At 44.7% G+C, this 22,305-nt stretch overlaps 1 protein-coding gene across 1 annotated transcript in view; it reads left to right on the forward strand.

The window, feature by feature from the left end:
* chm (CHM Rab escort protein) overlaps nt 1–22,305 on the forward strand; it is a 189,857-nt gene that overhangs the window by 132,787 nt on the left and 34,765 nt on the right. Inside the window, exon 10 of the mRNA XM_072505223.1 lies at nt 19,985–20,089. Within this exon, the coding sequence (XP_072361324.1) occupies nt 19,985–20,089 (105 nt within the window). The remainder of the gene's footprint in view (nt 1–19,984; nt 20,090–22,305) is intronic.

A 22,305-nucleotide genomic window follows, 5' to 3' on the forward strand; every position in this document is an offset into this window, starting at 1 on the left:
TTTCACATACACGATTCCCATAGGTCATCCTATACCCCTCCTGACCTGGTCATACATTCTGATTGGCTCACTTCCAATCCCTTCCTCTGGCCCCTATTACCCAGCATCCTTTTCCCCTCCTTTGGTGGACACACCTCCTCCTTGCTTTGCCATGCAGTCTGAAATCCTTTGTCTGTGAACTCACCAGAATGAGACTGGCCTATCTCTACATTACAGTAACTAATATCTCTAAAGTAACTATTTTATATCACATTCGTCACACGCAGGCTCTGAGTGCACGACCAGGGATCCCGTCTGGGCCCGTCGCCTTCCGAGGGTTCACTTTCAGGAAGGCCAATCTGACTTCGGAAGCTGTGATGGTGGGTCTGGGTGAATTATGGGCTGCTGGGGCACTCGCCAGTGGATTGTTGGTTACCTGCTCGAACCGAGCATAGAATGCATTGAGTTCATCGGGGAGGGATGCGCTGCTGCTAGAGATACTGTTCGGCTTTGTAGCCCGTTATGTTGTTTAGTCCTTGCCACAACCGCCGAGAGTCTGTCTGTGACTCTAGCTTGGTTTGATATTCTCTCTTGGCATTCCGGATGGCTTTGCGGAGGTCATACCTGGATTTCTTGTATAGGTCAGGGTCGTCTGCCTTCAACGCCTCAGATGTGTCCTTCAGTCGGGAGTCAATCTCGCGATTGAGCCATGGTTTCCGGTTGGGGAACGCACATACTGCTTTCTTTGGCACGCAGTCGTCCACACATTTGCTGATGAAGTCTTTGACGGTGGTGGCATACTCATTTAAGTTGGTCGCTGAGTTCTTAAATATGGACCAGTCCACTGTCTCTAAGCAGTCACGTAAGAGCTCTTCTGTCTCCTCGGACCAGCACTGCACAACCTTCGATCCCGGCTCGAGGTCACTCCATGTGGAGTTTGCCCATTCTCCCTGTGTTTGCGTGGGTTTCGCTCTCTCAACCCCAAAATGTGCAGTGTAGGTGGATTGGCCGTGCTAAATTGCCCCTTAATTGGAAAAAATGAATTGGGTACTCTAAATTTACAAAAACAAAGAAACTTGTGCCAATTACAACCTTGCTTTGGACATTAAAATCTTCAGTTACCAAGGAATGTGGTGGAAGAAATGAGCATTTAAAGTCATTTAATTGATTTTTTGAATTATAGTGCTGATGGGTTTTTGTGACTGATCATTTAGGTTTGGGTATTTACTTCAGTCATTAGCAGTTTGTCAGTGGCAATTTTCTACTTGCCTAACTTGCATCTGATTTATTCCTTTCATTCTTGTTTGCTGCTGTTTTGCTTGAGCCAGACAGTAATATGTGATTAAAAATTGTGATGATTAGTAAGGTGAATACCCGAGTAGTGGAAGAGCAAACTGTACACCCTCTTAATATATTGGTAGCAGCTCACCTGTGATGTCGAGTGATATGATAGAGTGATTCCACGACAGAAGGAGCCCATTTGGCTCTTCATTATTAGTCCAGCCCTCTGCAAGCCCAATTCATCTAGTCCCAAACTTTCCCCATAAATGTTTTCCGTTAAAGAGCTGATCCAATTCTCCTTTGAAAACCATGATCTAGTCTACCTCCATATCATTCCCAGGCATTGCAGATCCTAACCACTTGCTGTATTTTTTTTTAAACCTCTGTATTGCCTTTGGTTCATTTGCCAACCACCTTACATCAGGGTTTTTCAAACTGCGGGTTGCGACCCGCACAGGTTCGCAAAATGATTGGCAGCAGCATTTGGGAGAAGCACCCAAAGGTCGTGAACGGCTTTTAAGAATGCCTGCCATGACCGACCTTTAAATGCAAACGATACAGTCTTCCTGCCAAAAGCAGCGGCAGAGAGCAGGTCATGCACCCGGCACATCCACTGATGTCACATGCCTGGTACATCCGTTCTTTGGGCGTGAAATCACAGAGGTGAGATTCCTCCATTTTGTAGTTGACAGCAAGCAAGCCAACATGACTGACGAATTGAAGATTGATCATTTTGTTCTAAGTAAGAGAGGGCCAGAGACACAACCAGGCCAGGATCTCACAACTGAATCTGCTGGAGAGAACTGCTAAGGAGGGTCCACTGCAGCACAAAGCAGTGCTTGTGTGAGCTGTATACCGAGATCCAAGGCTTCTGGTGAACAACCCATTAAGAAGAAACTGAAAACAGCAACAAAGCAGTATAAATATTTCTTGAGGTATCGCTTTGTTAATTGTGCCAATGCAAATCAGGGTGCAAAGCTTGTGTGTTATATGCAGTGAAGTACTGGCAAATGAAAGTTTAAAACCCTCAACATCGAAGGCATTTGAAGACCCTGGCGGGTTCAAGAAAAAACCTCTTGGTTTTTTTCAAAGGATGCGAGAACTTTAATCACTAACTCAAGTCCTTAACAGAAATGTAACAGTAAATGACATAGCAAATCAAGCAGGCTCACCTGTTGCATTAAAGGTAAGCGAAAATTGTGAGTCTTGAAGGTGGCTGGTGTGGGTCGCGAAGGTCAGCTGGCGTGTGTCGTGAAGGTCGGCCGGCATGGGTTGCAAAGGTCAGTTGGTTGGGAAAGGTTGGTCTCAGGAGAAAAAATAGTTTGAAAAACACTGGCTTAAACCATGTGCTCTGGTTCATGAGCCTTCTGCCAGAGAATAGCTTCTCCTTACCTGCTCTGCGTAGGCCCCTCATGATTTTGTATACTTCAATCAAACCTTTTCTCAACCTTCCGGTTAAGGAGAACAACTCCAGCTTCCCCAATCTATCCACATAACCGAATGCTCACATCCCGGGAATGATTTTTGACTAACGACCACTACATTTTGGGGTGAGCAACAAATGCTGCCTTGCTAGCAACGCTCAAATCGTATGAAACAATATTAAAAATCTTTGTAATTTTCTTTGCCCCTGCCTGACATATCCTTCCTGAAGTGACCATTTAAGGTTGAATCAATGTGTTGTAAAGGGTGATCATAACTTCCTTGTTTTTGTACTCTTTGCCTCTATTCTCAAGCCCAAAATCCCATTTGCCTTTTTTACCACATTCTCAACGAGCATATACGCTTCTCTGCCCCTGCATCCAGTTCAGAATTGTACCCTTTATGTTTTATTGCCACTCTTCGTTCATGCTGCCAAAATGTAACACTTCACATGTCTTTACATGTCAAATTTGCCTCTGCGTCGTTCTGCTAATTCTGCCAATACCTTCTTGAAGTCTATAACTGTCATCCTCATAGCTCATGATACTTTGAAGTTTTGTCATCCAAATTACAAAAAAATTATTTTACAACATATATCTATTTATACATCTATGAACGAACTGTTAGGGAAAGGGCGCCAAGAGGCAAATGATATTTATCTAAGTGTGCTGTGTACAAAATGTTTAGTATTTTATCAGAAATTCAAAAGCAAAATACTTCATTGCTGGAAATCTGAAATAAAAACAAAATGCTGGAAATACTCAGCTGGAAATACTCAGCTGTGGAGACAAACCGAAACGATTCAGGTTGATGATGATTTGATGTAGGGTCATCATCAATGTGAAACGCTAATGGTTTCTCTCCATAGCTGCTACCTGACTGACTGAGTATTTGCAGCATTTTCCGTTTTTATTTTCACTTCGTATGTTATGGTTGGATGCTATTTCTTGGGCCACCGTTTTCATCAAGCCAGCCCACCTCCACTTTCATCCATTCTGTTGATATCTTTGGGCTTGACTATTACAAAGTGCTCTTGGCTGACCAGTCACCTTCTGCCTCTGTACCCTTCACCTCATTCAAAACTCTGCAGCTTGCATCTTAACTTTTGCCAAGCCCCATTCATCCATCACCCCAATGTTCAGTGACCGACATTGGCTCCTGGTCCAGCAACACTTGTTTAAATATTTGGATATCCAGCAACACCCCAAATTTAAGATTCTCTTCCTTGTGTTTAAATTCCTACATGGCCATTCCTATAACTTCTTCTTGCCTTGCAACCATCAGATTTCTCGGATTCTGGCATTTCTTCTTGAGATTCATTCTTGAGATGTGGCCATACTGGCAAGGCCAGCATTTATTGCTCATCCCTAATTAACCATCACCACCTGTTGAATCACTCGGTCCATCTAGTGCAAACACACCCACAGTACTGATAGGGAGAGAGTTAAAGGATTTGGACATAGTGGCAAGATATTTCCTGATCAGGTCAGTGCCTGACTCGGATGTGATGGTGTTCCCAGCCTTCCACTATTCTTGTCATTCTGGACCTATAAGTTGCAGGTTTGGAAGGTGCTGTATGAAAACCTTGGTGCGTTGCTGAAATGCATCGTGCAGGTCAGGGTTTTTCAAAACACGGGTCACGGGCAGTTGTCAGAAGGGTCATAGAGCAACCGTCCGACAACAGTTCTGTAATTCATAGGGAGAAGCTGTTCCGATGTAAAAAGAAGAATTTAACAAGCCATCAGCTCAACATGAAGCTTAGAGGTAACACCTGTGAAGGGTGCTAGCACTTGCGCGCACTCAAGCCACCCGACAAGCCCCAACCATTAATCTCTGATCGCTTTGCCTCTGCTGTAACTGCCGCTCGAATGTGTCTTCAAAATCTTCGCAGCAGCTGCCGTGTACATATTCAAGCCCCCACCCACCAAGCATAGCAAAGATCGTTGGCTTGTTAGCATTTTTGCTGAAAGCACATAGCAGGTAGAAAGATCTTTTATTTCCCTGTCCTTGCAACTGCGCCAAATTCTGTGACCGAATATCAAATTCAATGGACAGTCGGTGGACCCACTGGATTTTGGCTCAATCACCAGTCACCAGTTTGCCTGACGATGAGCAAATTATTCCGTTCTTGGCAGACTTTTTTAGCATGCTTCACTTGTAACGCATTGGAATAAAGCAACGTTTCCACAGCATCTTTCCTTTTCGATGCTTTGAATGAGCTTTGTTCTCCAATTGGAAAGTCTTAAAAGCAATTCCAAGTGGGCAGTATATACTGGTCATGCCACGAGGAAACGGTGCAGACTCTGTGCACAAGTTCCTGTGTATTGATGATGGGAAATGATGCAGCTGGTGGTTTGTATTGGACAGAATGTTTTCAACCAGCAGGAGTCGGGAGCTGCTTTGTGAAAACTGGAACATTGTAAAATATAGACAGGTTTGGCGAATATCCGTGTAGCTCGCTGGTGACCTTTTGAAAAGGTGGGTGGTTGGCGGGGGGCCATCCTGGCGGGTGCGGGCATTGATGGGACCAGCCAAGATGGTTGCCGTGGGGCCGAAGGCGTCGAACGAGATGGCCAAATCCTCAATGGGGCAAGGTGCTGCGGCTGCTCCTCTGCTTCCTGGGAGTTTTTGTCTGTTAGTTTTACTCCTGGGTTTTATAGGAGACGATATAAGTACTCTGAGCCCAGGACAGAGAGCACACGGTGAAAATCAAACACATACAAAATGTCCTTCCCCCAAGGATTAATGATTTATTAAGGCAGAATACCTCCAGTATCTCTCATGAGTAACTATTCTTCTTGTTTGACCCGGGACAGTGAATCTTTATAGACAGGAGGACATCACAGCCATGTCTGATCCTGCCCTTGCTCAATGCTGACATAAATTCAATGCACCAGAGGCTACTGGGTAGTGATTAAGAACAGGAAAGCTAGTTGATTTTCTTCCTCTCCCTTGCCTGGGGCAAGAAAACATCAGGGTCCCACACGCTGCCTTGACTCAGGATAGACTGGGTAAGTGAACGTGGCGTTGGCCCTGAAGGTTAACCTGTTGGCAAAAGAGGGTCCTGGGAAAAACACTGTTGTAGTTGGTTCACGCTGCAGCCACGATGTATCAGTGGTGGATGAAGTGACAATAAAGCAAATTACTTTGTCTTGCGTGTGTCAATTTTCTTGGACGTTATTAGAATTGCATTGATCCAGTCAGGTGGAGAGTATTCCATCACACTCTAACTTGCCTTTTAGATGGTGGAAAGTTTTTGGGGTCTTCAATGGTGAGTTATTTGCCCAGCCTCTAACTAGTTCTTGTAGCCAAGGTTTTTATATAGCTGACCAGCTAGGTTTCTGGTCAGTAGTCCATTGCCACCACTGGTGGCTGTGCCTTGGGCTGCCTAGAATTTAAGCTCTGGAATTTTCTTTCTATCCCCTCTGCCTTTCTTCATCTTTCCTCTTCTCTAAGAGTACTCCTTTAATCTACATTTTTGACCATGGTTTTAATCACTTCTGAATGAAAATGAAAATCGCTTATTGTCACAAGTAGGCTTCAAATGAAGTTACTGTGAAAAGCCCCTAATCGCCACATTCCGGCACCTGTTTGGGGAGGCTGGTACGGGAATTGAACCGTGCTGCTGGCCTGCCTTGGTCTGCTTTAAAAGCCAGCGATTTAGCCCAGTGTGCTAAACAGCCCTGTGTAAACAGCTCTGTAGCTGGTCATAGAGTCATACTGCACAGAAACGGGTCGTTTAGCCCACCATGTCGATGTTGACCATCAATAGCAATCTATTCTAATCCCATTTACCAGCACTTGGTCTATAGTCTACCATGTAGTGGCAATTTAGGTGCTTGTCCAGATGCTTCTTAAATGTTGTGTTAGTACCTGCCCCCACCACCCTCTCACGCAGCACGCTCCATGTTTACACCACCCTCTGGGTGAAAAATTGTTTCCTCCAATCCCCTCTAAACCACTTACTCCTTACCTTAAACCTATGCCGTTTGGTCTTTGACGCCTCTGCCATGGGGCAGATATTCTTGTGATCTGCCCCACTGTGTCTCTCATAATTTTGTATACCTCTATCAGATTCCCCCTCAGCCTCCTCTGCTCCAAGGAAAACAAACCCAGGCTATCCAGTCTCTCCTCATAGGTAAAACTTTCCGTCCTAGGCAACATCCTGGTGAATCTCCTCGGTACTTCTGATGATGTGGCGATCAGAACTGCGCACAATATTCCACCTGTTCCCTAATCAATGTTTTATAAAGTTGTATCAAAACCTCCCCGCTTCTATATTCTATGCCCTGGCTACCTTCTTCATCACCCTATCTGCCTGTGCTGCCACCTTCAGGGATCCATGGAGTTGTACACCAAGGGCCAGGTCCCTTTGTTCCCAAAAGGCATTAAATCTTGTTTGATAACACTCCTGTTAAACATCTTCAGATAGGCAAAGAGCGAGATAAATGCAATTTGATATTCTTAGTCACTTATGCTTGATGAATCACCTTCTATCTCCTTTTCTCTGGTACATGGGCAATGATTTATGTGTTGATACCTGTAGGGACACGAAAAAGGGAAACGATGAAAGTTAATTCATTGGCATGAATGAGCAGTAGCAGATCAATGGCAATATATTGCAGACAATGTTGTCATGCTGAGTCTCAGAGTGAGACTATAAATATAAGGTGAGAAGGAAGGAGAAATGCCCTTCATTGTTATCTCAAGCCTTGCCATCTTTAATCTTGTGTGCCATCTTTCTGCTAATTGTGTCAATTCTTGCATTAGTAGACTATATTCACTCCCCATTCTGTTGTAGTAGTTTCTCCTGTGAGAAGAGTGAAAATGGGTTTGTTTCTGTCCCATTGAAGTGTCTTTAAAATGTGCGAGGCATCTTTAAATCATGTGCCTAATGATGCACAGAGTAGGAGAGGTGTGAAGGAGAGTCTTATCTTGGCAGGCCTGGTGAGATCAGATTCCTTCCTGCACTATCACTAGGTCATGGGTAGACGAGACCTGGCGTTGATCTGCTCTACTACCTTTATTCATTGTTATTGACATATATGCCTTCAAATCTGGTACCCAACACAAGAGAAGGTCTTGTGACTGAGGCAATCCATTTTCACAAATGAGCTTTGAGCCTCCCCTGTAAGTAGTGGCAGCTTCATTGGCTTATTACCCCTTCCCACAGTTAATTTGCCAGTGGGAAGATCCACTGATGTCAGTGCCTCAGAAGCTTGTATGCCTCAGATAACATGGTCTCTCTTCATCTATGTAGTTAGGGAACCAATAATTGATTTTAAACAACAACTGTACCTGGCTTTATTGTTGGTTTGTTGGCGATAAAGATAGATAGTTTTTTGAAGAATAAAGGGTTATGGTGTTCGGGCCGGAAAGTGGAGCTGAGTCCACAAAAGATCAGCCATGATCTCATTGAATGGTGGAGCAGGCTCGAGGGGCCAGATGGCCTACTCCTGCTCCTAGTTCTTATGTTGGGGAATTTGGGGCAAGCAAGTGAATTGGTGGGACAATTGTTTTGGCACCAGCCAGTCAGCAGGTGGTGTATTGGTGTGTAGGGAACCAGTTAACTGGTTAACCAAGGAATAATTACAAATCTTGCCAATTGCAAATTTAATGCTAGGTCTGTGGATATAATGATAAATTATCTCAGCTTCCCTTCCTGCAAATGGTTAGTCCTTGCTGCATTCAGACCCACAAAGTACACAGGAGAAAATTAGAAAACTTGAAAAAAGGGCAAGTGGCTTTTATTGTTCATTGTTCTGATTTTCATCAGGGTGCACTTAAATCTAATCTGTTAGACCCTTGGCAAAATTAACTAGGTTGTGATCATATGAGCATCTAATGTGTAGAAGAAGAGAAAATAAATTGGGTTAGGGCAGTGAGAACAATTTTTGGAGGAAAGCGAGAGGCCTAGCTTCTGAATTGACTTCAAGATCTCTGTCAAGTCACCGAATCTTAAATCTATAATTTGTAAAGAACAGGACTCTTCAAAGTTGACCTATGCCATTTTACAATTGTGCAAAGGTTTCCTGAACAGCAGTCTTCATTACCAAAAGTTCCTGTAACCCAAATGGAAGAAAGGGCTAAAAATTTAAAAATGAGAAAAACAATGGGCAAAAGATGGCTGTAGGGTATTGCAAAGGAACAACATTAGCTAAAAAGAAATGAAAAGTGGAAAAGGCCAAATGTAGACTTTGGATAGAAGATTGTGCAATTTGCCGAGTGAAATCATTTAAATCATTAATTCCCAAAGTTAAATGTTGAAATAATCTCATGAAATAGATCTTAAAATTATATTTTCTCTGTTCACCATTTTCCTTGTTGCAAATTATACCTGATGAAGGAGCTGTGCTCCGAAAGCTAGTGATTACAAACAAACCTGTTGGACTTTAACCTGATGTCGTACGACTTCTTACTGTGCCCACTCCAGTCCAACGCTGGCATCTCCACATCGCAAATTACATAAGAACATAAGCTAGAGACCGATAAAGGCCATGTGACCCTCGCGGCTCCTCTCACCATTCAGTAAGATCAGAACTGATCCTTGACATCAACTCCATTTTAGTGTTTGATTTCCATATCCCTCAATTACATTTCGTGACCAAAAGTCTATTAATCTCAGCTTAAAATATACCCAAGTGCTGAGCATCCATAGACCTCTGGAGTTGGGAATTTTAAAAATTTACAATGCTCTGAATTAAGACATTGCTCCTCATCTCAGTCCTAAATGGCCGACCCGTAGACTCTCTAGCTTTGGGGGACAATCCCTCAGCATCCACCCTGTCTTTTATGTTTCGATTAATTCTTAACTCCAAAGCGTGCAAGCCGATTCTCCTCAAACTTTCCTCATGGGACAATCTTCTCTTCCAAGGGATCAATCTTAATGAACGTTTGGTGCAACCCCTTTAAGGTAGTTCTATCCTTGGGTACAAAGACCAAAACTGTACTTCATATTCTAGGTTCATAACAACACAAGATTAATCCTATACTCCAATCCCTTGCAATAAAGTACAACATACTATTTGCTTTCCTAACTGCTTCATACCATTTGCCTTCCTAATTGCTTGTAAGAGTTACTTGGTAAGTAGAAACCAGAACCGTTTATTAATTATCCCTTTTTTAAAGACATACTGAGTCCAGCCAGTTGACGAATCATTCTAACTTAAAAATACATTTGCCTCCTTTCTTTCAATCAACCTTTGATTCAGTCAACATTTCAATTTCCATTGAGCAAAGAAACCATTACCTTTTTTGTTTGAGACAGTTGTGCTTTTTGATTATCCTACTGAACATTTCTTTGGGTCCAGCGCCATTCGCCACTCTGATAAGCGGACATTAAGGGAATTATTCCCAGTTGCCGGTAGAAGAGTTCCCAATGTGGTAGAGAACCTCATGTAGGGTGGGGGGGAAACTGGATTGACACCTACAATGCTCCGGTCCCCTGCTGGCAGCAGCATCGAGGTTCGTGCCAGGAGGAGGATGCAAATGGGTCATTTGAACACCCCCCTCCCATCAGGATCCCCCCCCCCTCCCCCAACCCATACCTGAGACCACCCCACCCCTATATCAGAGACCCCCCCCCACCCCATATCAGAGACCAGCCCCATCGGTCACCCTGCCTGGAAGCAGAAAAGCAGTCCAGGCAGAATCAATGAAAAATCATTGCTTTTTCATCCACGGGACATGGCATACCCAGGATGACCATGGTGGTGTCTGGGACGTTATCCGTATGGTATGATTCTGTGAGTATGACTATGTCTTGCCGTTGCTTGACTAGTTTGCAGGACTACGCTCCCAATTTTGGCACAAGCTCCAGATGTTCGTAAGAAGAAATCTCCACACTTTGAAAGCAGATTCAGGTTTTTGAACCATTTGGTTTTATATATGTAAAGCAGATGAATGAATAGCAAACAGTTTAATTAACATATATTTCTCTAATCTTTTCAATAAAAAAGTTAAGATCCTGCTGACTTTCTAAACTGATTATAATTTGGTACAAAGAGGTTTCTGATTCATCGTTGCATCAGTGAGATTCCCAGCTAGTCAATGATGCCGTTCATTTTTGTAAGGTCTCAAGCATCTGCCAATCGAAGCCAATATCTCAGCCTGGTACCTATCTTTTGATTTGTATCCAGTTGGCTTGCGAGCACCTCCGCAGCCATTTTGAACAAAGGCATTAGGTGATTGCATCGTACATAATTACATTAAACAACAGCTATTCATCATCAGTGAATGTAGGTAATATTCAACAATTGTATAATATTCTTGACATTGAATCTGATGGCTCTAGCTAATTGACACCTTTAACTTAAACTAAGCATTTTGTGTTTTATGATGAATACTGAAGCATCTCATCTGGAATTGAATGTTTTTCTGAGAAATCCTTTGTGAGACTTTGGATGGCACTCGAGGCATAATAGTATTTTTACAAATTCAGAATATTGGGTATTTAAAAGGCTTGTAATTTTTAAAATCCTAAATATGAAAATTTCTACATGAAGCTACTGCACAAGCATTTGATGTGGTGACTCGCACCATCTTTTATTGAAGTGGAAGCTGCAGGCATAAAGGAGGAAGTAGTAAATTGGATAATTTATCTTAATAGGAAATATCAAATGTTAGTGATAGTAATTCAGATTGAACAGTTGGTATAAGCAGGACACCTGAACGTATAAACTATAAACATCCTAAATATACACATTCTACTCTGCATAGTGTTCGTTGGAAAAGGATAAAATTCAGATGCTGCCCAGATGAGTTATAACTGGAAGCTAATACTGAATCATAAAAGATTATGCATATTTGATGCCTAAAAATGCCAACTATTACAAATTGCAGAGTTTTTTCGAAGTGAGAGGGCAAAAGCGTCTGAATGGAATAGCTCACTCTCTTGTCAACTCCTGCAATGTTGACAAAGGCAATTAAAATATGTGGATAAGCAAGATCAAGAATCATAGAATCCCTAGAGTGCAGAAAGAGGCCATTCGGCCCATTGAGTCAGCACCGACCCTCTGAAAGAGAACCCACCTAGGCCCACTCTCTCGCCCTATCTAACCCCATCTAACCTTTTGGACACTAAGGGAAATTTAGCTTCGCCAATCCACCTAACCCGCTCATCTTTGGACTGTGGGAGGAAACTGGAGCACCCGGAGGAAACCCACGCAAACACAGGGAGAATGTACAAACTTCACACAGACAGGCACCCAAGGTCGGATTCGAACCTGGCCCCTGGCGCTGAGAGACCGCAATGCTAACCACTGTGCCACCAGTAGAAGCTTGTGCTTAATTACTCATTAGGCCTTACTAGGAATACTGTCTAGCCTTGTCGTCATACCTAGGCAATATGCAGTTTGAAAAGCAAAATACTGCAGATGATGGAAATACTCAGCAGGTCTGATAGCAGCTACAACGAAATAGATAGTTAATATTTCAGGTCAGTTACAATTCATTAGAACCCAATTAACTCTAAACAGTTCTTTTAAAAAAAAAATAAAAAAAATTTAGAGTACCCAATTATTTCTTTCCAATTAAGGGACAATTTATCGTGGCCCATCCATCCTTTTGGGTTGTGGGACCCATGCAGACACATGGAGAATGTGCATAATCCACACGGACTGGGATTGAACCGGGGCCCTCTGCAACTCTAAACAGTTCTGACGAAAGGTCACTGATTGAAACATTGGGTACAATCTACTGGTCAAGTCTCGGCCGAAGCAGGGTGCAAACCGCAATAGATGGAACCCAGTCTTGCACGGCTAAACCCGCTGACGCTGGATCTAATCAGCTCCCGGCATCTACCGGTCAAAGTGTGGGCAAACCTGGAGAGAAACTCCCTAGGGCCCGAAAAGTGACTAAATGTGGTTCGATAACAGTGAGGAACTCGCCGACAGAGCCAGTTAGAAACTCCAAGCCAAACACACCTGAAGTGACTCTTGGAAATCTTTTCTTTTTTAAAAAATTTATTTTATTCAATTTTTACAAACCACTACAAAAAGAAAACAACAAAAAGCACAGTAATAATTAAGAAAACAGCTTTATAAATTAGCAAAACAAGGTGGGGTCTGTGCCCTTTACAAATAAAATCTATTCACACCCCCCCCCCGCTTTCTGGTTAGCTGCTGCTGCTGACCTCCAATTAACGTTCCGCAAGAAAATCAAGGAACGGTTGCCACCGCCTGGAGAACCCCTGCAAGGACCCTCGCAAGGCAAACTTTATCCTCTCCAACCTGAGAAATCCAGCCATGTCACTGACCCAAGCCTCTACACTTGGGGGTTTCGTGTCCCTCCACATTATCAAGTGCCACCTCCGGGCTACCCAAGGAGGCAAAGGCCAGAACTCCAGCCTCTTTCGACTCCTGCACGTCCCGGACCCCAAATATCGCTATCCCCCAGCTCGGTTTTACCCGAGTGTCCAAGACCTTGGACATAGCCTTTGCAAAGCCTTTCCAAAATTCTGTAAGTGCTGGGCATGACCAAAACATATGGACATGGTTTGCTGGGCCCCCTGAACACCTCACACACCTGTCCTCCACCCCAAAGAACTTACTCTTTCTAGCCACTGTCATATGCGCCCGATGCACCATCTTGAACTGAATCAGGCTAAGCCTGGCGCAAGATGAGGAGGAATTGACCCTGCCCAGGGCGTCAGCCGACAGGCCCTCATCTTGCTCCTCACTCAGCTCCTCCTCCCACTTGCCCTTCAGCTCTTCCACCGAGGCCTCCTCCATCTCCTGCAGCTCCTGGTATATGTCCGATACCTTGCCATCCCCCACCCACATGCCCGAGACCACCCTGTCCTGTATCCTCCGGGCAGGCAGCAGCGGGAATTCCCCCACCTGCTTTTTCACGAACACCCGAACCTGCATGTACCTAAAGGTATTCCCCGGGGGTAACCCAAATTTCTCCTCCAGCGCCCTCAGACTAGCAAAAGTCCCATCAATAAACAAGTCCCCCATCCTTTTGATACCCACTCTGTGCCAGCTTAGGAACCCCCTATCTATTCTACCTGGAACGAACCTCTGATTGTTCCGTATCGTGGTCCAAACTGAAGCCCTTGCCTGTGCCGTCTCCACTGACCCCAGATCTTCAATGTCGCCGCCACCACCGGGCTCGTGGTGTACCGTGTCGGCGGGAGCGGCAGCAGAGCCGTTATCAATGCCCCCAGGCTAGTATCCCTGCAAGACGTCACCTCCAACCGCTTCCATGCCGCCCCCCTCTTCCTCTACTACCCACTTCCGAATCATGGATATATTCGCTGCCCAATAATAGCTGCAAATGTTCGTCAGTGCCAGCCCACCCCCACCCCGACTGCGCTCTAAGAACAGTCTCTTAACATGCGGGGTCTTGTTTGCCCATACACATCCCGTAATAATCCTGTTTACCAGCTTGAAAAAGGACTTGGGGATGAGGATGGGAAGGCACTGGAACAAGAACCTGAGGAGGACGGTCATCAGGGGGGACTGGGGGCACCCCTGCCTTGTTCCTCAATGCAACCTAAAGTACTTTGACCGCAGCCGGTTCATCGACACACTCGCTACCGGGGCCTGGTACAACAATTTAACCCACCCTATAAATTCCTTTCCAAACCCAAATCTGCCTAACACTTCCTACAGGTACTCCCACTCCTCCGATCGAAGGCTTTCTCCCCGTCCATTGCCGCCACCACTTCTGCATCCCCCCCTTCCGAGGGCATCATGATCACGTTCAGGAGCCTCCGCACATTCGTGTTCAACTGCCTGCCCTTCACAAACCCTGTCTGATCCTCATTGATCACTCCCAGGACACAGTCCTCAATCCTAGTGGCAAGATCTTGGCCAATAGTTTTGCATCTACATTAAGGAGCAAGATTGGCCTATAGGAGCCACATTGCAACGGGTCCTTATCTCGCTTAAGGGTGAGTGAGCTCAGAGCCTGCGACATCATCCGGGGAAGAGGTCCCTTTTCCTTGGCCTCGTTAAAAGTTCTCCACAATAGCGGATCCAACAGCTCTGAGAATTTCCTGTAAAATTCTACGGGATACCCATCCGGTCCCGGGGCCTTGCTCGACTGCATACCCTCCAACCCCTTAACCAATTCCTCCATCTCTAGGTGAGCTTGAGAGTCTCCAACGCCTCTCCACGAGAAAGAAGTCAAATAACAAGGCACAATACTCTCAAACCCCCTCGCTTCGGTGACTGCCCCCACCGTGAGCGGATAAACCGCTCTCCATGTCTGGGCCAACCCCATCACCTGTGACGCAGCTCTTCCCAATGCCTTGAGGGCCCAGGGCAAAAGGGGAAACAAAAACACAAGAGAACACGGGGAAAACCCCAACATAACGCCGCCCCAGCCCCCACCAGCAACCCCCACAACATACTACAGTCCATTAGCTCGAGTCCAGCTTCTCATTCTTGATAAAAGTACATGCCTCGTCCGGCACCATCAAAATAGTGGTGCCAGTCCTGATATGTAACCCACAGCCTCGCCAGTTGTAACAGCCCGAACTTCACCCCTTTGCTGTGGAGGCCCGCCTTGGCCCGTTGAATCCCGCACGCTTCTTGGCCAGCTCTGCACTCCAGTCCTGATAGATACGGATCTCGGTGTTCTCCCACTTGCTGCTCCGCTCCTTCTTCGCCCATCGCAGGACACGCTCCTTATCGGTGAAGCGGTGGAACTGTACCACCATAGCTCTCGGCGGCTCGTTCACCCTAGGCCTCCTTGCCAGGACTCTGTGCGCCCCATCCAGCTCCGGGGCCGCAGGAAAGCCCCCGCACCCATCAGCATACCCAGCATCGTGGTCACATACGCCCCAGCATCCGACCCCTCCACGCCTTCAGGGAGACCCAGAATCCGCAGGTTCTGTCCCTTGACCTATTCTCCAGGTCTTCCAGCTTCTCCTGCCATTTTTTGTGCAGCGCCTCGTGTGCCTCCACTCTAACCGCCAGGCCCAAAATCTCATCCTCGTTATCAGAGGCCTTCTGCTGCACCTTTATCGCCGTCCCCTGCATCTTCTGTGTCTCCACCAACCTCTCAATCAACGCCTTCATAGGGGCCAACATCTCTGCCTTTAACTCTGCCAAGCAGCTTCTCTAAAACTCCTGCTGCTCCCGTGACCACTTGGCCCACGCTGCCTGATCCCCGCCAGGCGCCATCTTGTTTGTTCGCGCCCGTTCTCCTCTCCTCTCCAAAGCTGCTTTTTTTGACGCCCCACTCCTGGTCCACTCCATACAGCGCTGGGGGACCCTCAGTGTTTCCTTCCCACACCGGGAATCGCCGTCAAAGTGCCGCTGGAGCTCCGTAAGCGGGCCTAAAAGTCCGTTATCGGCGGGAGCTGCCGACTGTGCGCCCTACCTAGGCATAGCCGCAACCGGACGTCCCCCTTGGAAATGTTTTCATTAGGTTGTGCCCATTAACTCTGTTTCTCCACAGCTGATGCCAGATCAGAGTTTGACAACATTTTCTGTAAACCTATGGGGCTGGATTCTCCCAGAATGGGACTATGTCCCCATGCAGGCATAAAAACAGATATTCCGGGGGGAAAATATCAGCTAATTAAATGCCCTGCAGGGGGCTAGCAGGGACCCGGAGTAATTCTCACAGCTTTAGCTGCAGATACGGGCCCCCACACTTCTGGTTCGGAGTCTGCGCATGTGCACGGCGACGACCTCTAGCGGCCGTGCCGAGCTCCATGGCGGACTCTGACCACGGAGGCAGACAGAAAAATTAGATAATCTAACCGTGTGAATCTAACCCCCGGCCGGCTATAAGCCCCCCCCCCCCCCCCCCCCCCCCCCCCGGTGTCCGATCCCTCCACCCCCCACCAGGGCGCCCGTGGACTGAGTCCGCAGCCGCCACGCAAGCATCACGACCGACAATAGCAGGTTAGTTCCATGGCGTCGGGAACTTGGCTGATCGGGAGCGGAGGATCGCTGGGCTGGCCTCTTTCAATGGGCCCCCAGCCGCGCAGCGTACTCCGCAATCACACAGATTCTCGGGTCCCAGAGAATCGCCAGACCGGCGCTGAGCCCGATTTCAGTGAGGGGCTGCGGAGAATCCAGCCCCTGGTTCACTTGAGTATTTGCACAGTCATCAGCCACAATGCATCTCATTCAATTCATAGCCTTTGCTGACTTTGCGCGGATTCAATATAGAATTGTAGAAAAGCATGGAAAGTGATTATTTGGTCCATCAAGTCTGTGCCGTCTGTTTGAAACGGGAATCCAGTTAGTCCTATTTCCCTGAAAGCTTTTCTTGTAAATATTTGTCCAATTTCAGCCATTGTTGAATCAGTATTTACCACCCTATCAGGCATTGCATTCCAAATCCTAACCACTTATTACATTAAAAAGTTCTTCCTCACTGTGCCTCTGCTTGTTTTGCCAATAACCTTAAATCTGTGCCTTCTAATCGCCCTTCAGCCATTGGAAACAGTTTCTCCTTTCACTGTATCTAAATGCCTTTATACACCTCGATCAAATCTCCTCTTGGCCTACCTTGCTTGATTGAGAACAGCACCAGCTTCTCCACTCTGCCCATGTAACTGTAATCCTGCATACCTGAAAAAAGGTAAATCTGTTATGAGCCATCTCCAAAGCCTTCATGTCCTTCCGAAAGTGTGGTACTTAAAATTGCACGCAATATTGGCTGAGACTGAACTAGTGTCTACCTTGATTTGACACAGTTTCCTTGCAATTGTATTCTGTCACTCTGTTGCTACATCCAGGATCCCATATACTTCATGAACTGTTTTGCTAACATGCCCTGCCACCCACAAAGATTTGTGAAAGTGCACCCCAGGTCCTTCACCTTGCACCCCTTCAAAATTGTACCAGTTGTATCACCTCATGTTTTCCTGTGTTGAATTTCTTCTGTTGGCATCTTCTTGAAGTCTATTTGCTATCTTCGTGTTTCTCAGTACAACACTTCCAGGTTTGGTGCCATCTGCAGCTTGCAGAATTGTGCCCTGCATCCTTAAATCAACATTATTAATGTACATCACAAACTGCAGTGGGTGCTCGTATTGAACTTTGAAGAATTCAAATTTGCCCATAACAAATTCATGATGGCTTTCCTTTAGTCTACTTGCCCAAGTGAGTGTTAACTTTCTCCATGATTTTTGTTTCTACCATCAATTCCCACCAGCAATTTTAAACTGACTGACCTGTAATTGCCAGGTTTTTGTGGATGTTGCTGACTGTGTCAGCATTTGTTGACTATCCCTAATTTCCCTTTCATAGGGAGGGGTGGTTAAGAGTCAACTTCATCGCTGTGTGGGTCTGGAGTCACATGTAGGTCAGTTCGGGTAAGGACAGCAGATTTCCTTTCCATAACCAGATGGGTTTTTACGACAATCGGCAATGGTTTCATGGTCATCATTAGACTTTTAATTCCAGATTTTTAATGAATTCAAATTTGACCATCTGCCATGGCGGGATTTGAACCCGGGACCCCCAGAGTATTACCCTAATCTCTGCATTACTATTCCAGTGACAATACCACTATGCCACCGCCCCCTCCCCCCTTAACTTTGAAGAAGTGTGTAATATTTGTAATCCTTCACTCCTTTGGCTGTCGCCAAGGAGGATTGGGTGATTGTATCCAGCACCTTTACAATTTATATCCCTGCTTCCCTCTGCAAACTGGAATGCATTCTATCCAAACTGGGTGAGTTAGCTATTTTTTAAGTTCTCCCAGCCTTCTTGGTACCTCTTAATTTTTATCTCATCCAGTATCCCGTTAACCTCTTCATTTATCAGAGCTTTGGCAAAGTCCTCTTCCTTGATAAGCTCCGTGTAAAGTATACAATTTAATATCTCAGCTATGCCTGCTGCCATCACTAATCAATCTCCATTTTGGTCACTAATTGGCCCACTTCTTCCCTGACAGCCCTTTCACTGTTAATATATCTGTAGCAGACCTTTGATTTCTTTTTTTATGTCAGTTAATCTATTTTTGTAGTTATCCCTAATTTATTTTTTCACTTGTCCTCTGTCCTTTTCACAAAGGAGAATCAGGCTCAATGCATTGTCAAGCTGACAGTTGCCATATGCCCCTTTTTCTTCTACATTCTACTGTAATTCATTTGTCATGGAAGAAACATTCTCTTTAACAGCTTTCCCTTTCCCACTTGTGGATATGTATCTGAACCATCTCTTTAAAGGCCACAGATGCACCATAACGTTGCTGCTTGAGGGTCTTTGATTCCAATTTGCCTGAGCCGGATCTTTCCTCCATTCTCTGAAATTAGTCTTGCTCCGGGTAAGCATTTATTCTCAATTGGTCCATCTCCAGAACTAACCTAAATCTTACACTATAATGATCACTATTCTTGAATACCTCCACTTGACCCACTTCATTCCTTTTGATGAGTTCCAGCAATGTTATCCAGTAACTGTCTTTGCATACTAGGTCATGGAGGGAGAGGGGGAAATGGTGGGTAGTGGTGAAAATGGGAAGCCTGTGTTGGCACTGAGTTAACAAGGGAAGTATGGGGGGTGTGGGGGTTGAGGGGGGGGGGGGGGGGGGGGCTAGAGAGTAACCAAGTTGGCATGGGGTGTGGGAGTCACGAAGTGGGTGGGGCATGGGCTGGCATATGTTGGCAAGGATGGTGCAGAGTGTGTGTGTGTGTGTGTGTGTGTGTGTGTGTGGGTGGGTGGTCTGGAAGGATGTATTTGTTATTTGTTTTAACACAGTGCTGGAGTACGGAGCAGGCCTTGTGCCTAGCTCATCTCCACACTGGGCAGCCTGCAGATTCATTCCAGCATCACCAGTCCTGACTCTCTCTTTCTCCTCCTCCCCCCCCCCCCCGAAAATGAAAATCCCGGCTGCATATTTTTAAATGTCGGGATTTTGCCGAGCCAGGGAATCTCCCTACTTTGTAAACTTGACCCGGAGCTGAAAATCTGGACCTGAATGTGTGGGCACTATTTAGTTAATTGCAGTGTTTCTCTCAACTAATTTAGTCTTCTGGCATGGTTTAATTCTAAGTAACATGCAAATTTCATTACAATTTCTTGTACCATAAGGTAATTTTCAATTGGTTGTAGCTTGCGAGTGCTAATTTGTCATGAACCATTTGATCCATTTCCATGTACATCTTTGCAATTTTAACCATCAATTTTAGTACCTTTACAATTTTTCACTAAAATGAGGTTCTTGAGAATTTTAGGTTCAGCATTTAGTGTAGGTAAAAATCCTGTTTCTCACTGTTTGATATTTATTATTAATTTACTTTCACAGGAAATTCTTTTGTATTATTTTTCTTGTCTATGTAGTATCGACTAACTTAGCCTTGTTTCCCGCATCCCATGTTATTTTGCAGGTGTAAAGCTGTTGTCGACAATAACGGCCATCGCATCAGTTGTGAACACTTTGTTGTGAATCATAACTATCTACCTGAGAAACATACTAAAAATGTACAGTACAGGTAAATGTTTTCTACAGTAAGAACTGTTGCACAACATTCTTTCAGCCACCTTTGTTATGAGGGCAGTAGAATGTGAAATATATTTTCACATCTGTAAAATTAAAGAAATGCATTGACGAAACTAATCTGAAACCCATGATGGTTCAATAAAATGAATTTTAGAGCCTATAGTTCCCCGATGCTTTCTACATGGCAGTACCTCAGCCAATCAGAGTTGACTTGTCAACCAATCAGCACGCTTTTCTCATGCAGTATTAATTGTGGTAGTTATTTGAAATTTGGCATTCTTGCATTTGTTTTGATGATGGCAAGATGAAAATCTACGGCAACAAGCCTCCCTTAGCAAAAAATAAACTTCCTTCAACTTTATGCACCGGGAACTCTCTCCTCCCATGCCACCCCACTTTCTTGTTCCTGTCTAAGTCTCGGAAATACATGACTAGACGTGCAAGATGTTAGTGAAAGATGCAATAGTAAAATTCAAACCTAGAAAACTACAATTAAGTAATAAAGGGAATATAAAAGTGCATTAAAAAGAATTTTGTCTCGGAAGTATGTTTGCAAGGGACTCAGGATCACATGACCATAAACTTTGGTCTTTGTAGTTGAACATTGTGCAAACCCTTTGAGCATGATGCACTTTTGACACTCTCCCAGCTATCTTATCGTTCTGTGGAGTTGGTACTGTTTTTGTATAGTTGTTGGTCCAGTACTTTTTGAGTAGGAACTCCATTTTCTGTGGTAAGAAAAATCTTGAATCTAAACATTACCTCCCTTAATGCTGTATATGAACTATAATCATTGGACCTTTATTAAAAAAAATCCTCATCCATATTTTTTTTAAATACAAAAGTAATACTTAAACATTTTACAAATTTAAAAAAAAAAAGATATCTTGCATTATGGTGATTCTTTAAACTGTGTCGTACTATTGAGATGTTATTGCTGCAATTTATGTTACTCCTTGGTTCTATGTTCCACACCACTGTTGCATAATTTGTATTCACTAGAGTAGTGTTTTTCAAAGTGGGCGTCGCGGGGTCACAGGATAGTGTAAAATGGGTGGCCAAAATGTCTCCAAAAATTATCCCCAAAGATTGCCTGACCGTTTTTCCCGTTTTCTCTCCGAGTAAATTCTCACTGCAGTACAGTGTACGACCACATGAGGCTGATGTAGAAGCCGGTGCTGTCGATTTTCTTGCCTTTCTGGGCCACAGTGTAGTTAGGTAGTTTGCAGTGAGACCTGTAAAATTCTCTTTGGGTGACTGTGTTCAGCGTCGGGATCTGTATTATTTCAGTGCTCAGTATGTCACTGAAGAGCCCTGTGGGTCCTTTATCGTTCTCTTCGTTAACCCGGAGATACGGCCTCCTCCACCCCTACAAGCCCCTGTGTCCACTCCCTCCACTTCCGAATTGTCTCTCCACACCAGCACCTCTTGTTTTTCAAGAACGTTTCTTTTTTTTTCTCATCACTTCCCCCACCACTCTTCACCCCCTCTTCCCAGGTGCTTGTCTCTAATTATCTGTCACTGCCATGTGGCTACATGGATTTAATTAGCTGAATTAGCTCCTATACCACAAGAACCTTTGCGTCTACATTTATCGGGTCTTTAATTGTGTGCCAAGGATGGCATTAGCTGGTGATTAAACTATACTCATGTATACAGGAGTCGGTAAAGTGTTGCAGGTGTATGGAATGGAATGTGTCTATAGAGTTTTGCACATTGGTCAGCCATTGTGCCCAGCATAATTTTTCTTCAGCATGTTTTCAGTCTTACAAATTTACTGGGAAACGGTACTGACAGGCATTCAAAGACATTCTGTCTGACCGTGTTTTTGGTTCAGCAGTTAGAGCTCCTGTTTCTGAAGTGGAAGTTTTAAGTTTAATTTCCTATCCAGGTTGTGTTAGGTTTTGAAAGAGTTAACATGACACTGTTGAAACTGTGTAATATTGAGCCTGTTAATAATTACAGCCCTTGGACACTATTATCCAAATGTTAACAATGGGTATGAAGATATAAAATGATCCTGAGTTACACCCTTCAGCAAGGTGTCAGGACAGAGCTATCCTTTCAGGCGAAACAGCAGTTCAATTTACAATTTTTACATTTAATAATGCGGAAGTGCCAACAATGAATGTGACATTTTAAAAAGTAACTATGAAGAATCTATTGTGAACGTGACATGGGTCACTAGAATTGGCCATTTTCTAAAAG

Source organism: Scyliorhinus torazame, chromosome 5 (assembly GCF_047496885.1).
Source record: "Scyliorhinus torazame isolate Kashiwa2021f chromosome 5, sScyTor2.1, whole genome shotgun sequence".
Lineage (NCBI taxonomy): Eukaryota > Metazoa > Chordata > Chondrichthyes > Carcharhiniformes > Scyliorhinidae > Scyliorhinus > Scyliorhinus torazame.